Genomic DNA, 10,747 nt, shown 5'->3' with positions numbered 1-10,747 from the left:
TTTCAAACAGATCACAGCTGATCTGTACCTCAACTCCATTTACCCATCTTTGTTCTATATCCCTTGATACCCGTACCTAAAAAATCTACTGACCTCAGTCTTGAAAGCTCCAATTGTCCCCCAGTATTCACGGCCTTTTTGGGGGTAATGAATGTGTGAAATTCCTCTGTTTCCTATTTTAAATGAAGTTGTTAACCCATTCGTAATAAGATAAAGACATTTTATTTTTGAGAGTGTGATTCCAATGTATGAGACTGTGACTGTAGATCAGCCCCTGCTCACTGTTAGTTTGTGGGGGGTCGTTTTTCCCAAAAAGTTGCTCAGCTATTAAGTTGGGGCGTCGTGCAGGAGGGTGAATTCTCCACAACACACAAACATTGACTGAACGAGGCCAATGTGAAGCCCACTGGCATCAGTCGGAGTTTGAATCGAGTGGCAACTGAGCTTTCCGTCACTGTCACTCAAGCTCCAGTCTTATCCCTCGTAGTCTCTCAACTTCAAAGGCCTTTGTCTCCCGACACTCTGCCTCATGTATTTCCCGTTCTGTCATCTCAATCATTCATTTCTTTTCTTCTGTGTGTTTTCTTTTCTCGAAGTCGTTTCTCTTTGCTGGAGTTTGACTTCCCATCGTGTGATGGCGCCCCATTCCTTCACAAAGGAGATAGGCCCCACGTGGAAACCATCAAACTCCAAGCTAATGCTCTTCAGTGGGCAAAGACTGCCAACACTGGTATTCTGGGCCCCAAGGTTTAGTTGGTCACAGTAACATTTAGTTGGTCACATAACCTAGACTTTGTCAAAACGAGGGGTAGAAGGAAACAAAATGCAAAAGGACGACTGAAGAGCCAACCAGGATGAGCTTCGTCTGCTGGCCCAGTTGGTAAGCACAGTCTCCAGTACAGAACATGGACCAGCAAGATCCTACATTCAACCCATGGCCTGTGCCGGTTAGTGACCTCATCCAATGTAGAGGGGGAGGTGCTACAATGGATCCCAATGCTGCTGGTTGGGGAAGGAGGAGGAGTAAATCTCAGCCAAGGTTCCCACTCCTGATCACTCTCCAGTAACCCCGTGTGTGTGTTTGTCGGTCTCTCTGACATCGGGTGAGAACATTGGGTCACTCCCCGCTGACATTCGAGCGTCTGGGCTATTTCATGAATAATGCCCACTGGAGCAAGGTGTCAGAGACTAGGCCCGTCTCAGGAAGGAACCAACGTCTTCAGAAGAGGAGGGGAGAACATTTGGGAATGGGGAGGGGGTGAGGAAGGGTCAACCAATAACCAGGGCTTCCTCACTACTGATTTCCAAAGGTTTTGGGTTTTGGCCAAAGACTCCCAATGGTCTGCCCAGTGAAGGTGTCTACAGGCAGTTATCTCCTCCTCCTGGGCTGAGAACGATAGTTGTGGATTGTAGTTGGGGGAGTGGGGAGGGAGGGTCCTTCCCCGAGCCTCCGACAATGAATGGACTCACCTTACAGACACCTGCTATGCAGATGTTCCGGTTTCCGGGTTCACACAGAGTCCCGTCCTTAACTGCTTCTTTATGCCGATAGTAAAAGTTTTCACCTTGGGGAATGCAGTTCAGTTCACACTTATTCGAAGCTGTGGGGTGATCGAGATCCTTGTTAGTTCTCAGTCGCCTTGTGATTATTATTTTATGACTTTACCCTCCCTAAATAGCCCCTCCTTAAAAAGGCCATTTGACCAATCCATCCCTTCATCAAATCCGCTGGTCCAATTAGTCCACTGAAGGACAAGGACACAAACTATTCGTTTTCATAGAATCATACAGCACAGGAGGAGGCCATTTGGCCCATCGTGCCTGTGCTGGCTCTTTGAAAGAGCTATCCAATTCGTCCCATTCCCTATTCTTTCTCCAAAGCCCAGCAAATTTTTCCCCTTCAAGTATTTATCCAATTCCCTTTTGAAAGTTATTATTGAATCTGCTTCCACCGCCCTTTCAGGCAGTGTATTCCAGATCATCACAACTCACTGTGTAAAAACAATATTTCCTCGTCTCCCCTCTGGTTATTTAGCCAATTACCTTAAATCTGTGTCCTCTGGTTACCGACCCTCCCACCACTGGAAACAGTTTCTCCTTATTTACTCCATCAAAATCCCTCATAATTTTGAACATCTCGATTAAATCTCCCCTTAACGCAAGATGGACAAGATTAACGGACATAATCCCGCCCAGATTACTTGGTGGGAAGAAAATGAATCAGGGACTGATGACGGAACCTTCGAAGTTTATTTAAAGACAGAAAGAAAGAACTTGCATTTATTTAGCACCTTTTACCATCTCAGGACGTCCCAAAGCGATGTACAGCCAATGAATTATTTTTGACGTGCAGTCACTGTTGCAATGTAGGAAACGCAGCAGCCAATTTGCGCACAGCAAGATCCCACAAACAGCAATGTGATAATGACCAGGTAATCTGTTTAGGAGTTTGTTGAGGGATAAATATTGGCCAGGACACCGGGGAGAACTCCCCTGCTCTTCTTCGAAATAGTGTCACGGGATCTTTTACATCCCCTGAGGGCAGACAGGATATCACTTTAAACTTCCATGCAAGAAAGCACATCACTGTGAGTGGATTGATCCATTCCAAGTTTTATATCCAACACTACCCTTGTCTGAACAAGGGTGAAGGGGCCTGTCTGAGGGCCGAGGTGAGATTTGAGGAGGAAGTGCAGACATTGATCAGTAGAGGCAGTGTCGTGAGAACCATTTTAATATTTAACCTGTTTCAAACACATTTCTTGAGGCCCGTTTACCTCCGTAATAGGGCAGCCATTTGTATCTCTTCCCCTGGAATTCAGTTCCATCGAACGTGGAGCACTGCTCTTCTCGGAAATCCCTCGAACCCTCGGGACAGTCCTGTCACAATAACCAAACCAGCACACTTCATTTATAATACACGGCGAGGAATAAATGGCACTGTTGCAGGAGGGTAAAGGGAGGGGCAGGGGTGGGAGGGAGGGGGAGGGGGAGGGTGGGCCAGGGAGGGAGGGGGAGGGGGAGGGGCAGGGGTGGGAGGAGGGGGAGGGGGAGGGGTGGGCAGGGGAGGGAGGGAGGGAGGGGTAAAGGGAGGGGCAGGGGGTGGGAGGGAGGGGGAGGAGGAGGGGGAGGGGTGGGAGGGAGGGGGAGGAGGGAGGGGGAGGGGGTGGGGTGGGCCAGGGGAGGGAGGGAGGGGAGGGGGAGGGGCAGGGGTGGGCCAGGGGAGGGAGGGAGGGGGAGGGGTGGGCCGTGGGAGGGAGGGAGGGGGAGGGGAGGGGTGGGCCAGGGGAGGGAGGGAGGGGGAGGGGTGGGCCGTGGGAGGGAGGGAGGGGGAGGGGGAGCGGTGGGCCGTGGGAGGGAGGGAGGGGGAGGGGGAGGGGTGGGCCCTGGGAGGGAATGGACGGAGAAGGGGGGGTGAGAGGGAGGAGGGCTGGGGGAGGGGAGGGATGTGGTGGGGGAGGGGAAGGGGTGGGGGGTAAGAGGGAGGAGGAGGGGAGCGGGAAGGAATGGTGGGAAGGGGGTGGGTGTGTGTGGGGGCCTGCAGTTTCCCCCGCTGGGTGACAGACGGTCAGTAAAGGCCTTCGAGGTAAGTTCTTATTTAACTTTCCTCCGGGCCCCACATGTTTCGGACGCCACCCTCCCCAGACTCCCCTCCCCCAGACTCCCCCTCCCCAGACTCCCCCTCCCCAGACTCCCCCTCCCCAGACTCCCCCTCCCCAGACTCCCCCTCCCCCAGAATCCCCTCTTCCCCGTACTCTCCCTCCCACGCTCCCCCCCTCAGACTCCCCCCCTCACCCCGACTCCTCCCTCGCCGCGACTCCCCCTCTCCGTGCTCCCCCCCTCCCCTCCCCCGGAATTCCACCTCCTTAGTCTCCCCCCCCCGACTCCCCTCCCCACGCTCCCCCACTCCCTCCCCCAAACTCCCCCCTCTCTCCCAGATTCCTCCCTTCCTCGGACTCCTCCCTCCCCACTCTCCCCCTCCCCGTTCTCCCCCTCCCTCCCCCAGATTTCCCCCTCCCCCCAGACTCCCCCTCCTCACGCTCCCCCCCTCCCTCCCCCAGACTCCCCCCTCTCCCCCGACTCCTCCTCCCCCGGACTCCCCTTCCTCATTCTCCCCCCTCCCTCCTCTCCCCAGACTCCCCCTCCTCTGGTCTTCCCCGTCCTTAGTCTCCCCCTCCCCCGGACTCCCCCTCCCAGCGCTCCCACCCTCCTCCCTCCCTCCCTCCCCCAGATCCCCCCTCTCCCCAGACTCCCCCTCCTCTGGACTTCCCCTCCTTAGTCTCACCCTCCCTCGCATTCCCCCCTCCCGGTCCCCCCAGACTCCCCCTCCCCGATCTCCCCCAATCTCCCCCCCTCCCCAGGGCAGTTTAGGGCCTAAGCAGCTGAAAGGTTATGAAGGTCCCCCACTCTCCCCAATACCGGTGTTTTTAGTCTCCATCCTCCTGTTACCATTTCACTCTCTTCCCTCCACACTGCCTTCTAATTGGATAAGGATCTCTCTTTTAATTCACACCAACCCATCCTCCACCATCAGCACAGCCGACCTATCTCAGGCAGACCTCTCGAGCAAAGCTTTCCAGTACAGTAAAGACCTGGAGTAACTGACTGTGACAATGGTCCTGAGCCCCGTGTAAAACCGATACAGATCACAAAGGCCGAGAGTGAATGGAATACGGTCTAAAATGTGTCCAAGAAATGAATATAGCAAAGCCCTTTAGAAGCAGCATTGATATCCGAATCCCTCTTTAAAGTCTCCCCTCCTTTCCTCTCCTGGGAGTGATGTCTCCTGGTGGGATATTGCTCAAAGAGAGATCGCACCCAAAAAAAGGCCACTCTTGCTTTGGGCGCCTAGATGGTGTCACTGGGCTATTCCAGCATGGGGACCTTCACAGCCAAATCCCGTCCTGTTCTCATCCCACATCCATGTCCCAACTGACCTTCTTCAGTCGCAATCAGACATCCCACACGTACATGATGGACGTGCTCTCCAAAATGGGGTTTGGGGAGGGAATCCGCAATCGGATCCAACTGCTCTACACAAACATCAGTAGCGCAGTTTCAATCAACGGGTGGGAATCAGAAAGCTTCCCGATCAAATCTGGAGTCAGGCAGGGCTGTCCTCTCTCCTCCGTCTTGTTCGTGTGCTGCATCGAACCCTTTGCCGAGTCCATCAGGAGGGATGCGGGCATAAGAGGGATGACGATCCCAGGCAGCGGAGGCACTCAGGTCAAGGCCTCCCTGTACATGGATGACGTCGCCGTCTTTTGCTCGGATCAGCTCTCGGTCCGCAGATTGATGAGCATCTGCGACCAGTTCGAACTGGCCTCGGGGGCCAGGGTAAATCGCAGCAAGAGCGAGGCCATGTTCTTTGGGAACTGGACCGACCGATCCTTTGTCCCCTTCACCGTCAGGTCGGATTACCTGAAGGTGCTGGGGATCTGGTTCGGGGGGGCCGGGGCATGCACCAAAAACTGGGAGGAGCGTATCTCCAAGGTTAAGCAGAAACTGGGACTGTGGGATCGACGATCTCTCTCGATCGTGGGCAAGAACCTGGTCATCAGGTGCGAGGTGCTCTCGGTATTGCTGTACGTGGCGCAGGTCTGGCCCATACCTCGCTCCTGCGCCGCGACAGTCACCCGAGCCATCTTCCACTTTGTCTGGAGATCAAAAATGGACCGTGTCCGCAGGGTCACGATGTACAAATCTCCAGAGAAAGGGGGGAAAGGCGTGCCCAACGTGGCCCTCATCCTGATGGCCACCTTTGTGTGCGGCTGCATCAAGCTGTGCATAGACCCTCAGTACGCAAACACAAAGTGTCACTACGTGCTGAGGTTCTACCTGTCCCCGGTGTTGAGAAGGATGGGCCTGGCCACGCTGCCACGGAACGCTCCGTCCAGTTGGACCGTTCCGCCCCACCTGTCCTGCGTGGAAAGGTTTGTGCAGGAAAACACCTTTGACCACAAGGCGATCAGCAAGTGGTCCGCACGTAACGTCCTCGAGACCCTGCGGGAAAAGGAGATGGTGGATCCTGTCGGTTGGTTCCCCGAGCAGACTGTCAATGTCATTTGGCAGAACGCCTCATCGCCAGAGCTCTCAAACAAGCACCAAGACATAGCTTGGCTGGTGGTGAGAAGGGCCCTTCCAGTCAGATCCTTCATGCACTCCCGGGCTCTCAGCGCCACCGTGCGCTGTCCCAGAGGAGGCTGCGGTGGAGACGAGACCGTCACCCATCTCCTTATGGAGTGTGCCTTTGCAAAGAAGGTCTGGAGAGAGATGCAGTGGTATCTGTCCAGGTTCGTCCCGAGCAGTTCCGTAACACAGGATTCTGTGCTCTACGAGCTGTTCCCGGGGACGCACACCGAGACGGACATCAACTGCTGCTGGAAGACCATCAACTCGGTGAAAGATGCCCTTTGGTCTGCCCGAAACCTGCTGGTCTTCCAGTGCAAGGAGCTGTCCTCGACCGAGTGTTGCAGACTGGCACATTCCAAGGTCCAGGACAACGTGCTGAGGGACGCACTGAGGATGGGTGCGGCCGCCGCAAAGGCTCTGTGGGGAAAGGCAACCGTTTAGAGCCTTCCTGCCATTGTATACCGAGGGGCTGCAATCAGGGAAAAAAACCCACGGGCAGAATGTAAAATTTGAATTGATGTAATGTAACTGTAATGAATCTGTAATGCACCTGTAAAGAAGCTGTAACGTACCTGTTATCAATAATCTGTATTGAGTATAATACAATGAGGCCCCCGAGAGTGTCATGAACTGTAATTATGTACAATGTGTTCACTGAACTGTACTTGATTTAACCTGCAAATTGTATAATCTGTATTGTGTCTGTTTGGAATGTGATATAACAACTGTATTGTATGTATTGCTGCAAATTTTATGAATAAAGTATTTTTTTAAAAAAGTCGCAATCAGAAGCAGGAAATCTTCCTCCCTCCTCCAATCCTCCCTAGCTCAGGAGGCACTGCGGTTAATTGTAGCCTCACTATGGACACCTGAGATCAGATACCTCCACACAGATTACCAGATCAACCTGGGACCTTGCTGACTCCTGGGCTACCCAATGTACCAACAGATCTATGAGGGAGCCCCTTTTCATGACAGCCTCCACCCCAATGTGTACAAGGAGCATCTCACTGTACCTGAATGTTGCACGAACGGTAGTTTCTGAAAGGTCCAATGCAGCTGCTTCCACCATCTCGCCTGGATTAAAAATAAAAAATAAAAAAAACACATGAGTTTTGAGGAAGGACTTAGGATTTGACACTGAAATTCATATAAAATCTAAACTAAACAATCAGTGGTGAGGGGAGCAGGCCCAACACAGTATCCCCTCAATTAGAACTACACCACTGGGAATAAATACAAAAAGACATGTACAGAAGTAGGAAGGTGTTAATTGTACAGAGCTCTGGTGAAACCCCATCTGGAGATACTGTGTTCAGTTCTGGGCACCGCACCTCAGGAAGGATAGATTGGCCTTGGAGGGGGAGCAGCGCAGATTCACCAGAATGATAGCGGGACTAAAAGGGTTAAATTATGAGGGCAGGTTGCATAGACTAGGCTTGTATTCCCTCGAGTACAGAAGATTAAGGGGTGATCTAATCGAGGTGTTTAAGATAATTAAAGGATTTGATAGGGTAGATAGAGAGAAACTATTTCCAGCAGTCAGTGAGGTGAGGATTGGGCTGAACTCGTTCAATGTGAGCAACTCACTCCTCCCAGCTCCACACTCAGGGTGAGTATGGGGGCAGCATTGCTGCCGTGTACAGCACAGTGTGCAGTGTGAGATCAGCACTGTGGCCAGATCAGTACCAGAGACAGATCAGAACGCGGCGAGTTCAGTATACGGCGAGTTCGATACGCGGCGAGTTCGATATGCGGCGAGTTCGATACGCGGCGAGTTCGATACGCGGCGAGTTCAGTACACGGCGAGTTCAGTACATGGAGAGATGAGTACACGGCGAGTTCAGTACATGGAGAGATGAGTACACGGCGAGTTCAGTACGCGGCGAGATGAGTACACGGCGAGTTCAGTACACGGCGAGTTCAGTACGTGGAGAGATGAGTACACGGAGAGTTCAGTACGTGGAGAGATGAGTACACGGCGAGTTCAGTATATGGAGAGATGAGTACACGGCGAGTTCAGTACGTGGAGAGATGAGTACACGGCGAGTTCAGTATATGGAGAGATGAGTACACGGCGAGTTCAGTACGTGGAGAGATGAGTACACGGCGAGTTCAGTACACGGCGAGTTCAGTATATGGAGAGATGAGTACACGGCGAGTTCAGTATATGGAGAGATGAGTACACGGCGAGTTCAGTACGTGGAGAGATGAGTACACGGCGAGTTCAGTACACGGCGAGTTCAGTATATGGAGAGATGAGTACACGGCGAGTTCAGTATATGGAGAGATGAGTACGCGGCGAGTTCAGTACGCGGCGAGTTCAGTATATGGAGAGATGAGTACGCGGCGAGTTCAGTACGCGGCGAGTTCAGTATATGGAGAGATGAGTACGCGGCGAGTTCAGTACGCAGCGAGTTCAGTACGCGGCGAGTTCAGTACATGGAGAGATGAGTACACGGAGAGATGAGTACACGGCGAGTTCAGTGCATGGAGAGATGAGTACGCGGCGAGTTCAGTATATGGAGAGATGAGTACACGGCGAGTTCAGTATATGGAGAGATGAGTACACGGCGAGTTCAGTATATGGAGAGATGAGTACGCGGCGAGTTCAGTATATGGAGAGATGAGTACACGGCGAGTTCAGTATATGGAGAGATGAGTACACGGCGAGTTCAGTACATGGAGAGATGAGTACGCGGCGAGTTCAGTATATGGAGAGATGAGTACACGGCGAGTTCAGTATAAGGAGAGATGAGTACACGGTGAGTTCAGTATATGGAGAGATGAGTACGCGGCGAGTTCAGTACATGGAGAGATGAGGACACGGCGAGTTCAGTATATGGAGAGATGAGTACACGGCGAGTTCGATACGCGGCGAGTTCAGTATATGGAGAGATGAGTACACAGCGAGTTCAGTATATGGAGAGATGAGTACACGGCGAGTTCGATACGCGGCGAGTTCAGTACATGGAGAGATGAGTACACGGCGAGTTCAGTATATGGAGAGATGAGTACACGGCGAGTTCAGTATATGGAGAGATGAGTACACAGCGAGTTCAGTACATGGAGAGATGAGTACACAGCGAGTTCAGTACGTGGAGAGATGAGTACACGGCGAATTCAGTACGTGGAGAGATGAGTACACGGCGAATTCAGTACGTGGAGAGATGAGTACACGGCGAGTTCAGTACGCGGCGAGTTCAGTACATGGAGAGATGAGTACACGGCGAGTTCAGTACGTGGAGAGATGAATACACGGCGAGTTCAGTACGTGGAGAGATGAGTACACGGCGAGTTCAGTACATGGAGAGATGAGTACACGGCGAGTTCAGTACGTGGAGAGATGAGTACACGGCGAATTCAGTACGTGGAGAGATGAGTACACGGCGAGTTCAGTATATGGAGAGATGAGTACACGGCGAGTTCAGTACATGGAGAGATGAGTACACAGCGAGTTCAGTACATGGAGAGATGAGTACACGGCGAGTTCAGTACGTGGAGAGATGAGTACACGGCGAGTTCAGTACATGGAGAGATGAGTACACGGCGAGTTCAGTACGTGGAGAGATGAGTACACGGCGAGTTCAGTACATGGAGAGATGAGTACACGGTGAGTTCAGTACATGGAGAGATGAGTACACGGCGAGTTCAGTATATGGAGAGATGAGTACACGGCGAGTTCAGTATATGGAGAGATGAGGACACGGCGAGTTGAGTACGCGGTGAGTTCAGCACATGAAGTGATCAATAAGCAGTGAGTTCAGTACACAGTGAGTTTATACACGGTGAGTTCAGTACACAGTGAGTTTATACGCAGTGAGTTCAGTACACAGTGAGTTTATACGCGGTGAGTTCAGTACACAGTGAGTTTATACACGGTGAGTTCAGTACACAGTGAGTTTATACACGGTGAGTTCAGTACACAGTGAGTTTATACGCGGTGAGTTCAGTACACAGTGAGTTTATACGCAGTGAGTTCAGTACACAGTGAGTTTATACGCGGTGAGTTCAGTACACAGTGAGTTTATACGCAGTGAGTTCAGTGCACAGTTAGTTTATACGCGGTGAGTTCAGTACACAGTGAGTTTATACGCGGTGAGTTCAGTACACAGTGAGTTTATACGCAGTGAGTTCAGTAAACAGTGAGTTTATACACGGTGAGTTCAGTACACAGTGAGTTTATACACGGTGAGTTCAGTACACAGTGAGTTTATACGCGGTGAGTTCAGTACACAGTGAGTTTATACACGGTGAGTTCAGTACACAGTGAGTTTATACGCGGTGAGTTCAGTGCACAGTGAGTTTATACACGGTGAGTTCAGTACACAGTGAGTTTATACACGGTGAGTTCAGTACACAGTGAGTTTATACGCGGTGAGTTCAGTACACAGTGAGTTTATACGCGGTGAGTTCAGTACACAGTGACTTGATACGCGGTGAGTTCAGTACACAGTGAGTTTATACACGGTGAGTTCAGTACACACTGAGTTTATACGCGGTGAGTTCAGTACACAGTGAGTTTATACGCGGTGAGTTCAGTACACTGTGAGTTTATACGCGGTGAGTTCAGTGCACAGTGAGTTTATACGCGGTGAGTTCAGTACACAGTGAG

General features: G+C 51.9%; 1 protein-coding gene across 1 annotated transcript in view; it reads right to left on the bottom strand.

The window, feature by feature from the left end:
- Positions 1-555: 555 nt before the first annotated feature.
- Positions 556-10,747, bottom strand: part of LOC137326434 (papilin-like) — a 222,803-nt gene continuing 212,611 nt past the window's right edge. Inside the window, exons 3-6 of the mRNA XM_067991522.1 lie at positions 7,149-7,209; positions 2,778-2,880; positions 1,471-1,601; positions 556-735 (exon numbers count right to left, since the gene is read on the bottom strand). Coding sequence (XP_067847623.1) covers positions 556-735; positions 1,471-1,601; positions 2,778-2,880; positions 7,149-7,209 — 475 coding nt within the window. The remainder of the gene's footprint in view (positions 736-1,470; positions 1,602-2,777; positions 2,881-7,148; positions 7,210-10,747) is intronic.

Source organism: Heptranchias perlo, chromosome 10 (assembly GCF_035084215.1).
Source record: "Heptranchias perlo isolate sHepPer1 chromosome 10, sHepPer1.hap1, whole genome shotgun sequence".
Classification (NCBI taxonomy): domain Eukaryota; kingdom Metazoa; phylum Chordata; class Chondrichthyes; order Hexanchiformes; family Hexanchidae; genus Heptranchias; species Heptranchias perlo.
Note: the sequence above shows the minus strand (reverse complement) of the source record. Positions and strands in the feature narration are given on the sequence as shown.